The sequence below is a fragment of the Delphinapterus leucas genome, chromosome 13 (assembly GCF_059928025.1).
Source record: "Delphinapterus leucas isolate spDelLeu-1000000601 "Yukka" chromosome 13, BTC_Dleu_Yukka2, whole genome shotgun sequence".
NCBI classification, from domain to species: domain Eukaryota; kingdom Metazoa; phylum Chordata; class Mammalia; order Artiodactyla; family Monodontidae; genus Delphinapterus; species Delphinapterus leucas.
In genome coordinates, this window is record NC_143141.1 from 39,760,111 (window position 1) to 39,783,058 (window position 22,948).

Consider the following 22,948-nt stretch of genomic DNA (forward strand, 5'->3'; position numbering starts at 1 on the left):
TATATGTATACATATATCCCCATATCCCCTCCCTCTTGATCCTCCCTCCCACCCTCCCTATCCCACTCCTCTAGGTCATCACAAAGCATCCAGCTGATCTCCTTGTGCTATGCAGCAGCTTCCCACTAGCCACCCATATGGAAGCACGGAGTCTTAACTGCTAGACCACCAGGGAAGTCCCTATAATTATTTTTTAAATGACTATTATGTACACATTTGTGATAGGTTGAGTTTATATGAATCAAATGGTTTAAGAATACTTGCTTTTATTGCCTATCACTCAATTTCATTTTAATAACTACTAGATCCTAGCAGCACCAATGACATATTGGACCTTACAATTCTTAGTTGCAGGGGATGCCCTGTTCATTGTAGGATGTTTAACAGCCTTCCTGCAAAGCTGTAACAACCAAAAAATGTCTCCAGGTGCATTGATCAAAGATGCAATGTGGAAGTACTTTATACCCAGATGAATGACAGACTTAAAGACAGCAATACATTAAAAATTCAGGGAGGATCAACTCCCCTAGTGTAAACTATAACTAGGTTCTAAGTCTCATCAGTTTCAATTTCAAGTTAACATTTGTTTTGAACATCTCATTAAGAAAATACTAAGTCAGGAAGACTGCCACCTACTGAATTATAAAAGCCATCCTATAGGATGACCACTTCCCAAAGTATCTCAGAACACCAGCCCCATGAAATGCTGAGGAATTACTGCAGTCATGTACAAATCAGCATATCAAAGGCTCTGAGAAGTCCTTTAATAAAGTGAAATCAACTCTCTCCCAAACTTACCTGAAAATGTAGCCCCCATTTTAATTTTTGTGAAATACCTATTAACATCTCACAGAAATAACATTACGTGAAACCCATCCTGAAAAATGCTATTCCAGGTACTAGAATCTCAAAATAATATCTCACATCTAACTGCATCCTAAAGTAGAAAAGCAATACATGATTCTTGCCTTATTTCATGTTATACGGTATCCTAAAATAATTAAATCATAGAATCATAATGTAGAAAGACATTAAAGATCACACATATACATATTATAACAACCCAAACCAAAAATACTGGATTCCAAGAAAACCTCCTTAAGCATACACCAATAGCCAAAGTTGTCCATTTTAAAACCACATATATATTATACACTGGAAATACTTACTGTGTAAGATTCAACTAATACTGTAGTTTCTAAGGCCAGTTTCTGCTCTTGCTCAATATTATACCCCACATAACACAATTTTTCTTTAATCATGCGAACTGTTTCAAAATCAGCAGAATGGTTGAAGGCGTAGCCCCGCAACAGAAGCAGCTGGTACAAAAAAATAGCAGTAAATCCACAAGTAATCTGAATGAGTTCAACTCTGCAAAAGCGATTAATGCTCTCTAAATATGTCACATCAATACCAAATGCAATGGGCAGTGAAGCCTTAGCTCTTACTATTTCAGAAATGGGAATATTACTTGCCATAATAGGATTTATATTTCAGTTTCACAGAGAGACAGAATTAACAGTTCATGAATAATAAATGGCCAAAATGAGCAAAATATCTATTAATAAATAATACTTTACACTGGACTCCTGTAATTCTGCAATTTGCTCAATCAATACCATATTCATGAAAGACCCCAGGTCTTAACAAAGTTTTATCCCTAACTTCTATTATGTCTGACAAATATTAGATGGGCAATAGCATTTGTTAAAAAAAAAAAAACCCACATAATATGCATCATAAACCACATTTTCATATAAAAACTTAAGAAAACAAATCCCCTTATCTTTGTGCTTATGCTCAAAAGAAATCCCTTGGGCACTCCTTTGGTAGTCACCTTCGAGTAGGATTTTGGCTTAGAATGAGAGTATTATAATTCTCATTAACAATCTTATTATTACTTTAAATGAGATTAAAGGAACCCAATGTCAAGGTGAAGACTTAATGCAACCTAATTTATTGCACAGATTTCATCCTAGAACAGTCTCTTCACAGCAGCACCAATGACATATCGGACCTTACAATTCTTAGTTGCAGGGGATGCCCTGTTAATTGTAGGATGTTTAGCAGCCTTCCTGCAAAGCTGTAACAACCAAAAAATGTCTCCAGACACTGCAAAATGTCCCTGGGGGGTAGCATTATCCCCAACTGAGAGCCACTGACTGACCTGGAGAGGATACACTAACTACAGAATTCTGGTACAGACGACATTCTAAACCCTTTTTTTCCACATTACAAAAAACCCACATGCCTCCAAATAGTGGCCTTATATACTTTATCCAGCAATGTTTTAAAGAAAATTGTAACTAATTATATTCACAAGTACACTTTATCATCCACCTGTTCAAAGGAAGGTCTTATGGCAGAAAGGTTGCCTAGGTTGTTCAAGGAAGTTTTAGAGTCTTCCTCCATCTTTGAAATACCTCTCTACCCATTCCTTGGGAATAGTAAATATAATTATGTAATGATGAACTCTCATTAGTATACAAGAGATCACGTGTGTGAATCTCATGGATTTTATATGAATAATGAACTGGGCCACTCCTCTGGTGGTGCAGATTAGCTAGAATCCTGAGATGATACATTTAATTTTGTGTTAAGTTGGTACACACAAAACTACAAAATCTAATTCTATGATATTTTTTTTTTTTTGCTTACCTTGATAAGATATCTGGTAATATCCCTCCCAGCAATATCCAGTCTCCTGGTAAGGTGAGGGAGAGAAAAGCCTTCATACACTGGGCAAATGTGAGTCACACCATCTCCAGAGTCCACCACTACTCCAGTTAATAAGCCTGTGGAAGAGCAATGAGGTTGTAAATAAAAAGCCAAATCAGAAAAATCAAAGCCAGCAAATTTCAAATATTGGTAAAGAAACCAAACTAGAAACGTCACCAACCAGAATGGTCTAAAAGCCAGCATTTCTTTATTATTTGCTTATTTTGCAGCTTATTTCAAACACACAGACACTAAAGTCAGTGTTCTCTCACATGCCTCCTGTGAGACTTTTAGTCTAATCATGGGCTGCCCCAGGAGATAGCCCTAGGACTATTTTTCAGACCTAGGACTGAAAAATACAACATGGTCTTTATTTTTCCTTCCAACTTAATCTGGATCCCTGAATTCCCTTAGAGTAAAATTTTCTAGAGCATCATGGATAACTTTTACGAAAACCATTGTGAAAGGTAAATATTACACAAGTTGATAGTGAACCTGTTGAAATAATCTAGTTCTTTACTATTATTTTTGTCATATGACAAAACTGTGTTTGGAAAATTTGTTGATACTAGATAGCTAGAAATCTGAGAACAATTCATCTTGACTAGCCGAAGGATCATTTCAATTATTCACCAGAAACCAAAAAGACAATGTCAGTTAAACGTCTTAAAAAACAGCAAAGAAGCTGCCTTGTTTCTCATAAGTGCTATTTAAAACTATAAATGGCTGCAAATTACTGTTTCACCTTTTGTGTCAGGGTTAATTCAGGAAAGACAAAACTTTTTCTGACTCATGTTTTCTAGTAGTTTTTAATAGTCTAATAATATTTTTAACAACAAAAAAAATTTTAACCAGAATATGCATTATCTACAATTTGCTCAAGCATTCTTTTATCATTGTCCCATCCCTGTCCCATCCCTCTTTCTCATTATGCACTAAGTAACTGATTTATCTTGGAATACGTTTATTCAAACCACCTCCTACTGAAGTTGATATAATCTGTTTTTCCTTGACTGATTTTTTAAGTTTCATAAAAATCATACACTGCCTCTTAAGGTTGCATTCTTTTAAACAAGAGACTTTCTATTGTAAAAAAGAAGAATCCACAATATCATTAATTCAAAAATACTCCCAGTAATATCAACTAAAGCAGCAATTTACATATTTTATTTTCCAAATAGACCTTCCCATCCAACCTCACCTTATTTTCTACACTCCCACTAGGTTACATACTGGCCTTTCCCTTACGTATTTGACCGGATTCCAGTGCCACACCCTTCTGTCACTGGATTATTCATTCTTTCCACTTCATTCCTAAGGATTCTTTAAAGCTCAACCTAGTTCTTACCTTTCCATTTATACCTTCCCTGACCACTTTAACTTCCAGCCCAGACTCCATGATTTGTTATTCCCCTCAATCCTGTCTGCAAAATGCAGTCAAACATACTTTCCTGAATCACTGTGTTACCTCTCTCTTATTCAAAAACCTTCCCTGGCTCCGAATGCTGCTTCTTACTTTTTTTGGTTTAACTGGTTAGCACTAGTCACCTTGTTTAAGAAGGAGAATTTTTCCACGGCTTAGAGTTCTTTTGATTAGTATTACTGGACTATGATTTCTTAAAATTAAGAATTCAACAGTTAAACAAAAATAGCTAAGTATCAGGAATTAAAAGAGGGTATCTTCTCCTTGGACAGAAATAAATTTATGAATACTGCTAGAAAAATCTGTTAAGGTAAATTTCATTCAATTAAAACAAAATATCATTTCAGCAGAAGTGTCCCATCCCCACTCCCTAAATGCAACTATTATCACCAATTTCAAAGCTTAGATTCAAAATTTTTAGTATCTATTTTTCCAAAGTATTTTCTAAAATAATTCCTGAAATTTACTTTAAAAAAAAAATGAAACAAAATTACCTAGGTGCAGACGAGCACTAATCACACGTAGCTTACGGAGCAGCTTACTTTACTCACTGCCGTATCCTCTGCACTAAACAGAAATCGAGGCACATGCTACACTTGGCGAATGAATAAAGCCTATTTAAAAATTTAATTCTCCCCAAGTACTTTCTTAGTATCTATATGTAGTAGTAAAGACAGTTTAAAAACCCAGTATGTATTTTGAAAAGTGATTTTTACTCATGCATGTGTAGAATCAGATGGATCACTACAATATTAGTTTCCCAAGTACAAATGACCCCTGAACAACACGGGGGTTAACGTGCATATAACTTATAATTGGCCCTCTGCATCCATGGTTCCTCTACATCCCCAGATTCAACCAACCATGGACCATGTACTGCAGTATTTACTATTAAAAAATATTCATGTATAAGTGGACTCATGCAGTTCAAACCAGCATTGTTCAAGGGTCAACTGTATTGTCATACACTGCTTAAGTACTAAGGCTTGAGACTTAATTGTCACCTCCTTCAGAAATCTTCTCTGACATGCTGAATCAATTTCTGTATCTTTTCCCCATTAGATTCTAAGTCCTTGAGGCATCTTTACATTTTAAGTGCCTAACAAACTCTGTAGCACATATCTGATGGCCCCTTAAGTTCTCAATAAGACCATCAGGATATAAAGAGTTCTCCCTACATGGCTACTATTTTATTCCCAATGGACAGCAAGGCAGTTACTAACGGCAGTACCAAGAAAACACAGTAGCTCCCCTCCATTAAATCCACCTCAAAAGTTAGGAAGGCACTCTCAAATGTCTGCCTTTTCCTTTGTATTTAATCTATTATGTATTTGACAAACATGATTTATACTAACATTTTGGCTCTATTTTTTTTAACTGCCAATTCTGAGGACAAATTCCATTTTCATTCTCCACTTTATAAAACATTTTTTACTTTAAATAGCCTAAAAGAGGGAACCTTCTACTTTTAAAAAAATTGAGAAGTTTCTTTTTCCTAAGTCTTTCATTGTTTAGTAAAGAAAATAAAAATGTGTATATTTTATTTGACAAATTTTAGAAATTGTGGAAATATCTGAATAAATATTTAAAATATTTGAATAAATATAAATACATATATATTGTGCTCTTCTGGGACTTACAACTTACCGAAAAATCAAACTCCTCTGACATCAAACATATTTAATAAATATTTGCTGAACTGATTATACTAAAAGTTAAGCTTCACCTACCTTGAGCATACAAAGTCAAAACTGCCTGGATGGCTACATACACTCCAGAAAACTGGTAAGTTTCAAACATTACCTGAAAATGCAAAAGGAAAGGGAAAAAATTAGTATTTAGAAATTACACAGTAAGTATGTATAAGGTTTCTTGATGGTCAGAGTGGATTAGCTATCCAAAATAGAATCAAAGAACCCAAAAGAATCCTCCATTCTCTTTAGCTCTTTTTGCCTCTACTGAAGTCCTGCTGTCACAGAGCTCCAATTTGGGGGACAGATTTTTGAATACACACTAAGTCCCCAAGCATTTCATAAGTGCTACAAAGCAAAGATTTCTAAGTGTTTTAGTTAATGGCTAATTAGAGTGAAAGAAAGCATTCTGCTTTTGAACAAGCCTTTCTTCTCAACTGATGTCCCTTAAAGGAAATATCTTTTAATTTAAAGACAAACTATAGAAATTGCTTAACTGCTTACCTTCGCATCCCTCTCCCTCAACCTGGGCCAAGAAAGACTGTGGCTCTACCTCCAGCAGTTAAAAAAAAAAAAAAAAGGTAATAAAACAGTAGGGCAGGAAAACAAAAATAAACACAGCAACTCCTGAATGCTGGCAGATCCTGAATGCTCAGCAGCTGAGCCTGCCCTCCCCACTGGAGCCAAGGCTGCGTTCCACTCTCTGCCAAGGTACACTGCAGGGAGGAGTTCCCTCATGCCCTCTCTGCTCCCAACCATGCTCATTCTCTGTAGTGCAGGTTGGCTGGGAACATCCTATAGGATTTTCTCTGTCATCTACACTGAGCATTCCTTGATTGGCAGTGCTGACTACCGCTATGAATATCTCATATTTAGAAATTTTACAACTGACCACAATAAGAATTATACAGAATTTAAATTTTACAACTCTGGGGAATTCCCTGCAGTCCAGCAGTTAGGACTCCGTGCTTCCACTGCAGGGAGCACAGGTTCGATCCCTGGTCAGGGAACTAAGATCCCGCATACAGCGTGGTACAGCCAAAAACAAAACCAAAACCAACAAAACTGAATCACTGTGCGGTACACCTGAAACTAACACAACATTGTAAATTAACTATACTTCAATAAAATTCAATTAAAAAAATAAAAAAATTCTAAAATACATACATAAATAAATTTTACATCTCTGAAACACATACTCATCAATTAAGCAACTAGATATTCTAAGTAGTATTCTACTCCATCATCCTTTATTCCCCCACCACAGGGATGAAAATGGAAGAGTAATGCTATACAGTTGACTCTTGAAAACACAGGTTTGAACTGCGCAGGTCCACTTAATTGCAGGTTTTTTTCAGTAAATAAATACTATACCACTACATGATCCGAGATTGGCTGAATCCAGTGATGCAGAACTGGAATAAAGAGGGCCAAATGTAAAGTTATACACAAATGTCTGACCGAGGGGGGTTGGCACCCCTAACCCTGCATTGTTCAAGGGTCAACTGTATTTGCATTTATCAACTTGACAGTCTGTTAGAATTTGTTTTTACTTATAAGATCATTAAAAAGTATCTATAGTTCTAATACAACTTTCTGGATGAGACTGAAGTAGGGCATTATCAATCATAGCCAAATTTGCACTCATGAGTAAAAAAGAGCATTAAACTAAAGATGAGACCTTAGAGTGCAGTAAGACTAATTCTTGTCATTTTTGCAGATTAAAAAAATATGTGTCCTAGTCAAATAGCTAGTTAGTGGATGACACTATACCTGTCATCTCCCTAACTTTTCATTTGAAAGAAAACTTGGTTTTCATTCTGGTATTATGTTACTTTCCGAAAGGTTTCCTTGTGTAGTAATCTTTTGATTTAATGCAAAAATATCTCTTCACTCTGATTTTGTAATGAACTGCTAAAAATAAATAGCAATTACAAATGACTACTTATCCATCACAAAGTATTAGTGATTGTAAACCATTCAGAAAGTGTAAAATGGGGCTTCCCTGGTGGCGCAGTGGTTGAGAGTCAGCCTGCTGATGCAGGGGACGCGGGTTCGTGCCCCGGTCCGGGAGGATCCCACGTGCCTCGGAGAAATTACATCCCATGAGCCATGGCCACCGGGCCTGTGTGTCCGGAGCCTGTGCTCCGCAGCAGGAGAGGCCACAACAGTGAGAGGCCCGTGCAAAAAACAAAAACAAAAAAAACCCAGAAAGTGTAAAATGCAATTAAAATATGAGCTAATACAATAAAGCCCATCTTTCATAGTTTTAGGGTTGGCTAGGGGAAAAAAGTAATAAAATACGAACCATAAGAAATGATATGGATTCTGTAGCTAAAACCATGATCTCAAAAATTTAAAACACTTAATATAAAAATTCTAAATATCTTCCAAAATTTCCATAAACATCTAAAGATAGCCACTGAGTAAAACAAGATATTTACATTAAGTAGTATCTGGAAAGCTACTAAAATACAAAGCAATTAAAGGTTTCTATCTCATATATAACAAAATGAAAGACAACCTTGAAAAGTTACCTATCTAAACTATTAAGAATGTAGACTTTCTGCTCTCTGTAACTGCCTACCTCATTAGCCGTTTCAACCTCCTTTCCCAGCTCTCCTCTATCTCCCTGGCCTTTCGCTTTCTCACCTCTGTCTACTATCACTTCTTTGGTGAACCATATTATCTATATCCTCATGACTCTCCCAAGTTTTTATCCCCAGTCCCAGACTTTTCTCCTGAACTTGATCTTAATAACCATCTACTTGACATTTTTGCTTGGATGTCTAATGAAGACCTAACATGTCCAAAACTGGACTGCTGATCCATTTCCCTCCCAAATCCTCTTCTACTATCTCAGTCTTTCCCCATCCTCCAGTTACTCAAGCGAAATCTTTGCCGTTATCCCTCTATTACCCACATCTAAGAAATCAGAATATATTTTGGCCCTACCTTCAAAACAGAGCCACAATCTGGCCACTTCTCATTACCTTCTCTGCTACTACCCCTAATCCTAACCATTATTATCTTGTGCTTAGGTAACTGAAAAAGTCTCCAAACTGGTCTCTCTTGTACCCTTGCCTCCTTATGTTCTATCTACATTCAACACAGCAGCCACAGGAACCTAAATCTGAGCATGTCCCTTCCTTGTACATTTCACTTGGAGTTTAAATCTAATTCCCTATTAGAGCCTACATGGCCCTAGATTGCCCCATTACTTCTCCCACCTCGTCTCCTGTTGCTCTCCCACACTGGCTTCCTTGCTGACTCTCTAATATGCCAGGCTTGCTCCCATTTCAAGACCTTTACACTGGCTACTCCCTTTGCCTGGAATGCTCTTCCCAAATATATTCTGGCTAACTCCCTTTGTTTAAATATCACCTTCTCACAGACACATACTACCACATTCTATGAAAAACGCAGCCTCCCTACATTCCCCATCCCCCTTAACCTACTTTTTTTTCCCTTTAGCATCTATTATCTTCTAACAAACCATTCAATTAACTCACTTTTTGCTCTTTTGGTCCATTTTCCCCTGCTAGAGGATAAACTCCATGGCAGCAGGACTTCGCTTTGTTTACTGGTATATTCTACTTATAAGTAATGACTAACATAGTTAGGTGCTCAATAAATAGGATCTGGGAGAAAATAACAATTATTCTTATTCCCTTTATTCTTAAGGACAATGGTAAGATAAAAGAAAAAACATGTGCTTTAACATCACATCACAGAAACACGTATGTGTGCAACCCATCTAAAAACTTACCTCTACAATCTTCTCTCTGTTTTTGGTTGGGTTCATAGGAGGTTCTGTGAGCAAGATTTTACAATTCCTGGTATCTATGTTAAGTTTCTCTGGTCCAAATGTATAGTCCCACAGGTGTTTCATGTCATCCCAATTTCGTACTATGCCATTTTCCATTGGGTAATTAACTTCTAACATTGAGCGTAATTCACTTGCCTCATCACCAACCATAAGATCCTAGAAAATTATAATATCAAAGCTTTAGACCAAATTTTTGTATAAAATACCTTCAGAAAATTATCCTCCCATAATATTTTGGAAAACTTGGGAATAATTAATTTTAATCTTTCTGGCACTTTCAGACAAAGTTCTTCATTCCACAAGTTAAAAAGGTCTTTTCTTTCATGAACAATGCCTTGCAAATCTTAATCATGAATAGTAAATTTTTATGTACAGCGTGGTTTAAATCAATAAATTGACCTTACCTTTAATACATATGTTTCCAAAAGAAGAGCATTAGCACAAATAAACCCCACATTTTCATATTTTGGAGGGTTTTGTATGAGGTTTCATCTGTTTCTTTTGCTCAAATGTTCAAAAAATAAGGCCTGTGATATGTGAGATAGCACATCAGGGAAAAAAAAAAACTTGTAGAAAAATGCTCAATGCATGCAGCACATTTCTTTGTACTAAATATCAAAATGATAAGTGTAACTACTATAAAGCATAATGAGAAGCAAAAAAATAAAAGGATGTTTTATTACACTGTAAGAATGGACATATGCACCACATAACTTGTAAATTTCACAAACTTCTACCTATATATGCCTCAATTAGAATTGAAATTAAGTTTCAATATATGCCTCACCAAGATGAATGATAATTTGTAGAGATACAAAAAATTAAGACAAAGAGAAGCAATTCTTCTTTAAAATTATCTCATGAGCGACATCTTCAATCTTAAAGTATAATACTGGAAAACTATGCTATTACACACGAAGCAGAATACTCACAAGTCTTGTCTCCAATGACAGCATACTTAAGATGACCCACATTTCAAAAGTCAAATTTTGTGTGTATAATAAGGCTAACGATGTCCCAGAATTTAAACTTATTTTAGAAATCGGCTAGTCAAAATGCTAAATAATCTTGATTTCTACATATACTGATGAATTCAATTAAAAAAAAAAACCCTAGTATCAGAAATAGCTACTATTTGCTATAAGACCTTAGGATATTTTTAAACAGAAGTTTAAATACATGTATGACTTTAAAACTTTTAAAAATAACTATTAAAAAAAGAGAGAAGAGATAAACAAGGGTGAAGACTCTAAAAACAACACCAATAAAAAAAAAACCAAACAGATTTCCAGAAAATCCACTGAAAGCAACAACAAAAAGGAAAAACAAAGTTAAAGCACATGATAGAAATGTTCACTAAAACTTTTCTGTTGCAACTAATTTTGTATAAAGTTAATTTACCATAACTTAATACTCAAATTGCTTAAATATTAACTATTTAGAATCATCTGATAGGAAAATGCAAAACTAAAAATCTACATTTGTGAACTCTAGTAACTGACATGCATTTGTTGAATTACTTATGGAGAAGTATACTGATAATTTCAAATACATCAAAAGACAAGATACACTGATGGACTGACAGATGGATAAATGGATAGATATGTGATATATCAGTATAGTAAACATTAATATCAGAATCTAGGTGATGGATGTATGGGTTTCACTGCAAAATTCCTCCAACTTTGCTGTGTATTCTAAACACTTCTTAATAAAATGTTAGGGGGAGGAATTTAAACCTCCAAGTACATATATTACTTTTGGCCATCAATATAACTTAATATACAATTTTGTTACTTTCTTCTAGAATATATCTTTCTTTGTGTTATACAAGGTAATAACAGATCAGATAATTAGATGGTTTATATCATCGATATATATTCACAACTACATTTCAACAAATTTAGTATAAGTCTGGTCTGATTTCATCAGACTGTTTAGTTTTTATTCCATGCAAGAATAGGGGCTTACATATGTCTGATCTAATGCCAACTCAAAATAAAAGTGTCATGGATCTACTTCTAGGGCACACATACCATAAATAATTAACTGAAAAAAACATCTGGCATTATCTTACCATCCCTCTGAACAAAGAGGACATTTAAAATGGAAGAAAACGAGTATTAACTTATCAAATTAGTGCAAATAGTCTTGACTAACTCAAGCTACCTAATTTAAAAACGTATCGATATCTAAAATTTTATTTCAAAAAATCCTAAAACACATAGTTTTCCTTAGAACATTTTAACTTCCAAAACCCCAAAATGATAAAAGGTTATGTAACTTGCCCGCATCTCCAAGACCAAAATTATAAGCCATCAGATCAGGCCTTAGTTTTTTACCACCCACCTCATCATTGGACCAAGCCTAAACCATCACCTATTACCTGAAAGAATGAAAAATTATAGTAACTGTCTGAGATTTTGTTATAAAAGCATTTATATTTTATGAAAAGCAGGCAGTGTAGATGAGATTTGCCAAGAATCATTCTGAACAATGTCACCTCAGATTAAAAGTAGAGCAAATATACTTTAAAACCACAATTAAATTCCTAGAACAAAATTTCATAAAAAACATTAAATTAAGCCTACACTGTTCTCTACAAGTACACTTTTTTCTTAATCTCCTCCAGATTTTAAGACAAATGCATGATCTTTTATTTAGGATAAATGTAGGAATTTCCACTTTTAAATGCTTTTGTTTATTCAAAAGAAAACTTCACAAAGTTACTGTTACTAGTTAAAATACATATCACTAGAAAGGCCTGATATTAATCTCTGTCAAAGCTGCTTACAAATAATATTAAAAACAAACAAACTTGAAAATATCTACTACAGAAAGCACTTTGACTACCACAGAAAAATATGGTGAAAGAGTCAATTGCCTGGGATGCGCCTAGTTCTAGTTCAAAAGAAAAAGGTGCCACACAATGGTATTTATTTAGAGGAAGAATCTATTGTCTATGCGAAAGTCTTACAAGACTTCCACCTTTTTCTTATTTATACTCAGATAATGCAAAATCTGCTCATCGATAAAGATAATATAGGAAACAAGTCAATCTCTTTTTCTCCCCCTTTACTATTTACAGTTCATTTGCACATTAAAATTTTACTCAGTTTATTAAATACACATATGATACTGTACTGGATGCAAATATATACACATATACATAGAGGCTATGACAGGCAGTGTTCAATTTAACAATGGTCAATAAAGTGGATTTATCCAAATGCAACAACTTCACCCCAATTTTCTGGATCACACATATCCTAAATAAAGCCACTTGGTTTCTAATAAAAGGCACACCACATTCCATTTTAATCGTAACATTCATCTACAAAAAACACAAGGAAAACAATTCAAAACTATGTTAGTAATTAGTTCTGATTTGGTCCATTGTATGCAATCAGGAAAGTATAGGACTTAATTAGTTGCTATCAAATTGAAGCAATGAAAAAGGTTAAAAATCAAAGTACTTAAAAATTAAAAAATTAAAATATGGAATTACCCCCCTCCCCAATACCAAAGGGACACAAAACAACAACTACTGTCCCACCAAGCAAAAGTGGAAAACAAACAGAGAGCATGTGTGTAACCTCACTTACCATCTTTTTGTTATTCTACTTCAACAGGTCAAGAAAGGTGAAGAGAGAGAAGGTAGAAGTAAGAGTCAGAAAAGGCCTAAATAAAATCCTCACTGAAATTTTTAAACATACAAGCAATAGAGACAAATTAGGTCGAGGTCAGATGCAGTACTACTACAGTTTACGGAGTTAACAATTAGGGCCGAATTAGCATGGACAGTTATTACTCCTGAATGAAAATAAACTCATTAAACAATTTAAATTTCCAGTTTTTAGTCTACCACATTTTAGCTAACAAGACACAAAAAGTATAAATCAATCCACTAGGCATAGGAATTCCAAAAAAGTCATATTTCTTTAATTCATTACTGAATTTAAGAACCTTAATTAAGGAAAATAAATAGAAGAAAAGGTCTAGCTGAGTAAGTAAAGGGTATTTAGAGTTGACTTTCCAAGCTCTAGTAGTCAAGTTAAATTTGACACAGGTCTGTTTTCTTTCAGTTTTCTACTGGAAGACAAATTAACTTGAAAGACTTAAAAGATTAAGCAGATTGAACAGAAGTGAGCCAATCGAACACAGACTGACAAACCATACAAGCAAATGCTACTGGGGAATTCCTTAGCAAAAACGTCTTATTAGGATATCATCTAGTTTCATTTCTATCACTTGGCCTTAAAAAGCAAGAAAATGGTAATTATTGTGACTATGCTGGTCAATAAAAATAGCTATATGTATCTTAATACCTCAAAAATGTTATTATCCATAAAGTATATAAAAAAGCCATTCTTCTTTAAAAGGCTGATACTGAATAAAAGTGTGACTTCCAACATCATTAAAAAGTTTATCCTTATCACTATTATTAGCTAAATTTTAAGTTGAGTTCATTTAAGATTGAATTCAATCAGAACGAAAGTTCACAAAAAGAGAATACAGAATTCCACAAAATTCCCAAAAGACCCTAAAAAAACCCCCCAAACAAAACCAAAAAACCTCTCACATTGAGTATCCCTTCTGATTGTAACATAACAAAACAGAGGCCAGAATCATTCACTCTTTTAAGTCTTTAAAAAATTAACACAGAACCTAAGTTTCAGTTTGTACTTTTATTCATTGTGTAATTCAATTCTCTAGTCCCAACAGCAGAGAGCCACCAAGTAGCAAACCTCTACCACCTACCACCACCTTCCTAGACATCTCAAATAAACGTTCCAGAGAGGCACACACTAACTCACACACTAACAATTCAGTGAAGTCTTGCCAAGGACTGTCCAGATAGGACCAACAATGCTAGTCCGGTCACAAATGATTCAGTAAAAGGGCCCCAAATGTTACTGCATTTTGTATAACCTGATCCCTAGGCCACCTGAAAAATTTAAGTCAATTGGTGACCACTGACTTTTGATTCTTTTTCTTCTACAGTATTGTAACTCCCACTTGATTTTCAATCCCTTTAATAGAAGATAAAAATCTATCACCCTTAACATCCAGTCACTCATGTTAAGTACAGTAGGTAGGCAATGACAATATTCCCTTCCCTCTCCTCGTGCTAAGATAAATACAAGGCCAAATAAAGACTTGCACAGCTTCCTCCTGCACACTATGGAAATCAGTTATACTGGTGAAAAGAGGAACCAATAAGATTTATATCCTGTGTTTCCTGACTAGCTATATAAAAATGTAGGGGGATCAGGCCATGAGAACATGGGAAGGAAAAATCTTAGGTCCCAAAGAGACACTAACATAGAAAAATATATGGAACTGAAAGACATAAAAATACCAGGCTGATTTCTTTTAAAAATTATATTAGGTAATAGGACTTTAAGTCACTAATATAGTATTCACATCAACATAAAAATCTTACTAAGTATTTTACTTCATTCAGAGAGTAATGGCATCAAGCTATACTTAAAGTCAGATGAAATTAACTTCAGTTTCTGGTGCCTTTCTTCAGGTGTTGATAAAAATTTTAAATATAAGAAATTCGGCCCTCCTCCTTTGCTTTTCAAGGCATCACATTTTAAAACTACTTAATTCAAAGAACACCTCACAGGGTTTGCTCCTCATTTATCAATAAATAAAATATTACCTTGATTTCAATGTTTCCCACTTTGGTGGTTGATCTGATAATAGGTCTTCCAACCAAAGCTGGGAAGATGTGTTCTGGAAAGTTGGAGCCTGCATATCCACACTTCACAAACTGGAAAAGAACAGTAAAAGTGGGTTAGTGTCAAGGTATTTATGATATTATCCTTTTAAAAACTGTATCTGAAAAGTACCACTTTGCATTTATATAATATCTTAAACTCTTGTTGCTTTCAAATTACCCAAAGTAGTCACCCCATCTATCATATCCTCCATTTATTTCCTTTATGGCACTACTACCAGAGTTCCCATTTCCTTACTGGTTAACTGCTTATTTAGTGCCTAGGTCTCCCCACCACAGGGAGCTAAGCTGAGCAGTTCATGCTGGAGCCCACTGCCTTGATGCACAGAGGGGAACGGACAAATTCACTCAACAAATGCTAAGGATTTTTAAAAGAGAAATGTCAGAAAATGAACAGAACTAAAGCAGCTTTTCATTCATGTCTGGCAATTCACTTAAGCAACCCCATTTTTGAAAATGGGAAAATCAAATGCTATATGGACTAGCATCAAAATAAACATTTATTAGGCATTTTGGGCTATTTACATCTTTATATTTAGACAAACGTATTCAGTAATAACAAATGACATAATTTCATATTCAGATAGTGTACTTCTCCAATGAGGACATATCACTGATTCTAATAATACTTCCATTTTATGAATAAGAAACTGATGTACTAGGAGATTGAACAATCTACAGTAAAACTGAAAATAGAACCAAGGGTTTTTAGTTCTTATACCAATAATACAGTCTGTTTAGACTTATTTTTAAGAGCAGCCATTACAAGGAAAAGGCAGTTTAAAACTTCAGGGTGGGAGGAAGAAGCTATAAAAGAAAGGAAATGCAATCAGTCTCTACCCTCTCTCTTACCAAGCCTTTATTCAATGTATGGTACACTGTGCAAGGATTTTTGTGTCTATTGATGAATCCCAAGCACCTAGAACAGTGTCTGACACATACTAAATGCATATTATTTAACTGATCAATAAATATTAGCAGTTTTGCTGTTGACCCGTATGATACTATGATTATTTTAACCTAGAGAATATGTTTAATATTGAGAAAGTCTATTGTTCCATGGCTTCAGGTACCATATTCTCTTAGAAGAATTAAGGAGAAAAACAGAAACTGAATGTGATGCATGATAGTAATAACAGAGAAGTGGAGAGAAAGCTGTTACATACAAGGAACTGTTTTGTTTGATAGTGGTAAAGGTTAGCAACTACCTGAAACTCACTGACTTCTGACTAACCCTCCAAAATATAAAATTTTTCTACTGCAAAGACAACCTTGTTGGAAATGATGTTGATGAACCACATTTAATTATAAATAGTCTAGAACATTCTGCCATGCATAATTTCAAGTCTTTTATATATAGAGCTCTTAAAAATATGTTGAAGTCATGTCTTTAGCAGACTAAAGCTACTGGTATGAAAAATATGCCTAAAATTTAAAAATTGCATATTTCCAATACCACCTGAATTCGTATCTCCTCAGTTCACGTTTACATTTTAGAACCTACATAAAACACACTGCTCAGATAGGTTTTCTTCCAAACTCACAAAATCTAGTCCTGCTTAGTTTACCATTCAGCCACATACCCATTTCTAAAACTATGATACAATTCTGACCGGATTAGCTTCCAAGGCAGAAGTTACTGTGATATGATGGCATATGCAATAGATTACCTGCTTGCTCATACCTCTCTCTCCATTTGAATAGTGGTTGATAAAGAGCAATACACTTCCCACCCTAAAAAAGTGTTCAACAGAATTCAGAAATGCTAGTCCATTTTTCCACAATGTCTTCCCAAATAATTTAACAATGTGACCCAGAAAGAGTTGGAGTGACAACTGCCACAGAGGAAAAGAATAATACTTAGTATTTTCTAGTCTATTCAAATTAAAAGAAAATGAAAAAACCTCTCACACGCTTCTCTTCTAAATCAAACTCGCTTTTGTCCTTAAGTCAAAAGCCAGCTCACTTGATGTGAACTGAAATCAGGTGCAAAACCAGAGAATCTCTTCTCATTAACCCACCATATCCAAATTTCTACATAAATAAAATCTGTCATGATCACCAGCTTTAGTCATAATTTATACATATGTTCCAAATATAGAAACCAAATACAATGTAGACATTAAATTCTTATGTATTAACATAATGAACAGATAAGGACACTGGGTGGGTCAAAAGTGTCCATTCACCAGACTGAACATGCTCACATGGGTATAAATGTTCTTAAAAAAAATGACAGAATGAATGAAAAAAGAACCTACAAGTTTGTAAGGGCATTTTTAGCATATTAAATGTAAACAAATGATTTAAGTGAGAAATTGTAACATAAGGTAAAGGTGGGGCAGGAGCCTGGGATGGGGCGTAAGCCAAGTCCTGGTGCAGGGAGGAGGCTGCGAAGGTTGACGTGCCTCCCCTCATTCTGAGCCAAACACACTGGGAAACGTGCAACACGGTAAATCCATAATCACATCACTCAATGTTTACTGATTATAATCTGAACAATTATAGATGGGTAGTTTGCATCTTGAAATTCTTGTCTGAGCATACTTCACGGGACAAAATATTTGCCAACTGCCTGAGGTAAGATGACAAAAAATTAAGAACTCCTGAAACTATAAAAATAACTGTAAACTACTATTCCTGTGCTTTATAAAAAATGGAAATTTGGCTTTTAGTTCAAATTAAAGATACCAATCACTTATTAATGAAATCATTTATTCCGCTTAAGCAGTAGCTTACTGGAAGTAGATGCTACCATAGTAATCCAGTGCTAGCATTACTACAGGGTACTAGTGTTTGGTCAAAATGGCAAGTGCTGCACTATTTCACATTATTTCAAATGTGAAAGCATTAATAGTTACAATAACAAGAATATAATTACAATGATGTATTTCTCAATAACATATAACCAACAGACAACCTGGCATTTCCTTTCTTGTAAAAAGTATTTTTTAAAAGATCTAAACCACGATGTAATAAAATACAAAGAAAATATTCTTTTTAAAATTATTTGTTTGGTATCATTTTTAATCCTGGAGATACCTCCCCCCATTCCAATCACTTTAAGACTTGGTGGCTTAGTTCTCTCATTGTGTGCAGTAAGGCTGTGTTTAAGAAATAGATTTTACCATATATAGTTTCCTCTTCATAGCACTGTGGTTTAAACTGGCTCCCTTACTTCCTACTGAGTCATCAAATGGTAAGAACATGAACAATATAATGTTCTTTCAAGCAACAAAAAAAAGCTCATCTACATTTGCTCTAAAAGTACCTTTCTCCCTCAAAAAATAAACTGGGATTTATAAAGCCTCATTTGGACTTATTTAATTTGTATTTTTCCTTTATTAATGGTATTGACATATTAATTTAATTGCATAGTGATTATTCTGATCTCAGACCACTAAAATATTTATTATATTTATTCCAAAGCACTTTTTTTTTTTTTTTTTTTTTAGCGGTACGCGGGCCTCGCACTGTTGTGGCCTCTCCCGATGCGGAGCACAGGCTCCGGAAGCGCAGGCTCAGCGGCCATGGCTCACGGGCCTAGCTGCTCCGCGGCACGTGGGATCTTCCTGGACCAGGGCACGAACCCGTGTCCCCTGCATCGGCAGGCAGACTCTCAACCACTGCGCCACCAGGGAAGCCCTATTCCAAAGCATTTTATAGGGTGAAACCAAACCTGTTTCTGATTTGTTTCTAACTCAAACACTTCTAAATTCATTATATAAATCTGTATAAGCCTGATAAAGGCCATAATACTACAAATGTGAATTGTAAAAGTATAATTACCTAACACTATAAGCTACTTTGTATCACTAGACCCTAAAAATTATACCAGTCACACAGTAGGCACGCCAGAAGTCTTCACTGTTGGTGAACTAACTCAATGTTGATGAAATCACCCAAGTTTGGTAAAAGAATATACAACACCAGGGGCCCAGGCCCAACTCTTGTAAGGCACCCAAGCCTAAGCAGATCTCCACATTTTCACCTATCTGGCCACTTTCCGCAGCTCTATTTTAGGTGCAGGTTTGGACCAAAGGCTCCATTTTAGGTTTGAATGGTTATGAAGGTGAAATGCATAAAGTACTGGAAATGGATGAGCTTTTCCTCCTCTAGGAGGAAAAGAGACAGTGGTCAGCTTGGGAGCTAGTGAGGAAGAAGAGCGGGACCAACATCTGGCACGTGATCACAAGAACTCACCTACTCTTAGGGCATTCGATTCAGGGCCTGCCAGAGGGGCTTAAAAAATCAAGTTCCCAGGACTTCCCTGGTGGTGCAGTGGTTAAGAATCCACCTGCCAATGCAGAGGACACGGGTTCGAGCCCTGGTCCAGGAAGGTCCCACATGCCATGGAGCAACTAAGCCCGTGTGCCACAACTACTGAAGCCCGCGCGCCTAGAGCCCGTGCTCCGTGACAAGAGAAGCCACTGCAATGAGAAGCCCACGCACTGCAACAAAGACCCAACGCAGCCATAAATAAATAAATTAAAAAAAAAAAAATCAAGTTCTCAAATACCTATAATTTTAACACCTAAAATGTGTAAGAGGCAAATTGCTTTGGAGTAACAACTATTTCCATAAGTTTTTAGAAATTTAATTTTAATATCTTCTTTATTTAATCATAGAGGAATCATTAGACCTTCAGGTACCTAAATAAAATCAAACTGACTATGAAGTATAACCATAAGAAATACAGAATCTAAGTGGTTCCTAATTCTCTAAATTTTCAGAAATATCACAGCATTCATGACTACATACCACATCAGAGCTGTTTCTTCATTTGAAGTCTACCATGTCCTATAGAAAATCTGGATAAAAATTTTAAAGTAACTAGAAACATAACACCAAATATGTAAGTTTTTGTTTGAATTAACTACACTTTTCTATTTATGTCATAGTAACTGATCTTTTGTCTTAAGAAACAAGATTCTTAAATTATGGATTAGACATAAGACTAATCAATAATATACAATCAGTTTTCTAACACAGATAAACTAATGAAATAGTAACATAAAAACTAAATATTATGGGACTTCCCCAGTTGTCCAGTGGTTAATACTCCGCGCTTCCACCTCGGAGAGCGCGGGTTCGATCCCTGGTCCGGGAACTAAGATCCTGCATGCAGTGCAGCCAAAAAGAAAATTTTTTAAAAAATGAAGAAGAAAAAAAACCCCTAAATATTATGAGAAAACATATACTACAAAAACAGGGTTCACTGTCCTTCAAAGAGGAGGAATCCATTAAAACATAACTGACTTCAATTTCTAAAGAAAAAAGCTGACCTATTCACAAAACAAAATATATTAACATCAACCTTTAAAGATTTACATTTATTTGGAGGTCAATTTGAGCTACAGTGGGAATCAGGCTAATATTTTTTAAAAAGCACCTTTAACTGAGTTTTAACTGTAAAAGTAATACATGTTTATACTTAGTTTCATTTAGAGATAGTTTAACAATACATGGTTTGTTAAAAAAACAAAGAACAGTTTTCCAATAATTCAGAAGGGTGATGAAGTCCTTCCCACCTTACCTCACTCTTATCCCTAGTCTCACAGGTAACCACTATGAACATACATTTCTTATGAATTCCGCCAAAACTTTCATATACACATACATTTGTGGACACATAAATATCTTTAATAAAGATGGAATTGCTGTAAAACTTTTTTTTAAACTTAACAATAGATCTTAAAAATGTTTCTATAGTGGTGGACCTGCCTCCTTTTCTTTAAGTACTATTCCATTTTGTATGGATGTCTTCTTACTCTTATCCGTTTTTAACTTAGGTCAGATAAAGCTAATATCATCATTGCTTGTAAAAGTCTAACAAATTCAATCAAGGGCAGCATTATAGCAGTGAATATCAGCTCTTTTTTCCCCTCAACAATCCAGTTTCCAAAGGGCTTTAAGTTCAAATAAAAAATATTTTAATTCATCTATCACATTTATGGAAGGAAGGGGATAAAAGTCACAAAATACTGCAGCTCCAAGATGGTTAGGACTTGTTGTAATGTAGGGGGAAGTGATCACTACAGAACTCATCCAAAATAAGTAACACTTCTGTCTTCTAATTTGCTGCCCAAAATACATTTTTTAATGGGGGGGGCGATTGAAAGAAACAACTTTCAAATAATTTCTGTATCAGTGTTTTACTCAGAATTTTACAATTATTTGCATTTTAGAATCTTAAATACTAACATTACCTGTATTCTGCAAGTAAGGAAAAAAAGGAGGAGGGGTACCCAAACTGATTAACTTCCCCTAAGGTTAGTGGAATTAACACTTGGGCCTTAAAGGGTGCAAGATCAACCACTGGAACACACTGGTCTCTGCGGGGCTGCACCTGGGCCAAATTTCCAGCATGCAGAACAAAAAGTAAATGATGCGCTGCCGACCTGGTCTCCCTTCCCCTCAAAAAACAAGAAAACAAAAAAACAAACACTGCGAAAGGACTGAGGCTCACAGCATGACAGCACTTCCCTTTTTTCTTTAAACCCGTTTCCTGCCTCCCGTTCTGTATCTTCAACTATACAGGAAGAGGAAGGCCTCTTGATCTTCTTTTTACACACCGGCAACCCTGGGGAATGGAGCCCTTTTGGAACACACAAACCCAGCCTTTTACTCCTCCGGCCCTTTAGCCAGCCAGAATCCCGCGGCTCCAGCGCGGGGCCGGCCCCGGCCGGGCAGCAGGTGGGAACCCCATCCAGTGCCGGCCTCGCCCGCCGTCCTGACCCCGAGCTGCGGGAGTGGCGGGCTCGGGGAAACTAAGGGGCCCGACCCTCTCGCGCGCCACACCCACGGAGGCGGGAAGCGAGGCCCTGGCCCCTTGGCCCCAGGGGCCGAGGGCCCAGGGGTGCAGCCCCGGACGCCAAGAGCCCGCGCGCCCCTCGCTCATCCCCTGCCCGAGCCTGTAGCTGCTGCAGCCTCCCCGCGAAGCGCTTACCCCGGTGCCGTTGTCGCACACCACCACCTTCCGGCCCTGGCTGTCCATAGTGCGCCCGTAAGAGAGCCGGAGCCGCCGTCACCGAACAACCTACAACCGCCGCCGTCCGTCGGTTCCTCTTCCTCCTCCTCCCTCTTCCCGGCCCCTCCCGCGGCCCAGCTTTTTTCTCCCACCCGGAAGTGGCCGTCCGCCCCTACCCGCCCCTGCCCGCCACCTACTGACTGCCGGCGCGGAAGAGGTGAGGACGGGAGGGAGGAGGCCGAGACTGGCAGCGGTGAGCTCCAATAAGAAACAAAGGAGCCCGAGGTCCCGCCCACGGCGCCGTTTCCGGCTTCGGTTCCAGCTCCGCCTTCAGGGTCGCCGCCCATGCAGGTTCTTCCTGTCGGCGTCTTGTTCCCGGTTCGCCGGGTGTAAATGGCCGCCGGGTGGTGGCCTCTGCGGTCTTCTCCTTAAGGCGTGGCAGGAGTTGGGGGCTCCTCTTACCCGGCTGAAGGAGGCGCAGGCAGATGAAAGATATCTGGTCTGTGGCGAGACCGCAATGGAATGTGACAGAGAAGCCTGCCGGGAGGGCGGGAGGCAGCAGACAGCC

General features: G+C 36.7%; 1 protein-coding gene across 2 annotated transcripts in view; it reads right to left on the reverse strand.

Moving 5' to 3' along the window:
- ACTR2 (actin related protein 2) overlaps nt 1-22,492 on the reverse strand; it is a 35,250-nt gene extending 12,758 nt beyond the window's left edge. The window contains exons 1-6 of one of the 2 annotated variants that reach the window (XM_022597232.2): nt 22,360-22,492; nt 15,333-15,443; nt 9,602-9,817; nt 5,872-5,944; nt 2,659-2,795; nt 1,170-1,319 (exon numbers count right to left, since the gene is read on the reverse strand). In XM_022597232.2, coding sequence (XP_022452940.1) covers nt 1,170-1,319; nt 2,659-2,795; nt 5,872-5,944; nt 9,602-9,817; nt 15,333-15,443; nt 22,360-22,407 — 735 coding nt within the window. In that variant the 5' untranslated portion in view covers nt 22,408-22,492. Of the gene's footprint in view, nt 1-1,169; nt 1,320-2,658; nt 2,796-5,871; nt 5,945-9,601; nt 9,818-15,332; nt 15,444-20,171; nt 20,217-22,359 lie in introns of those variants that run through there. The other variant, XM_089923090.1, reaches the window with a different exon arrangement.
- Between the last annotated feature and the right edge of the window lie 456 nt (nt 22,493-22,948).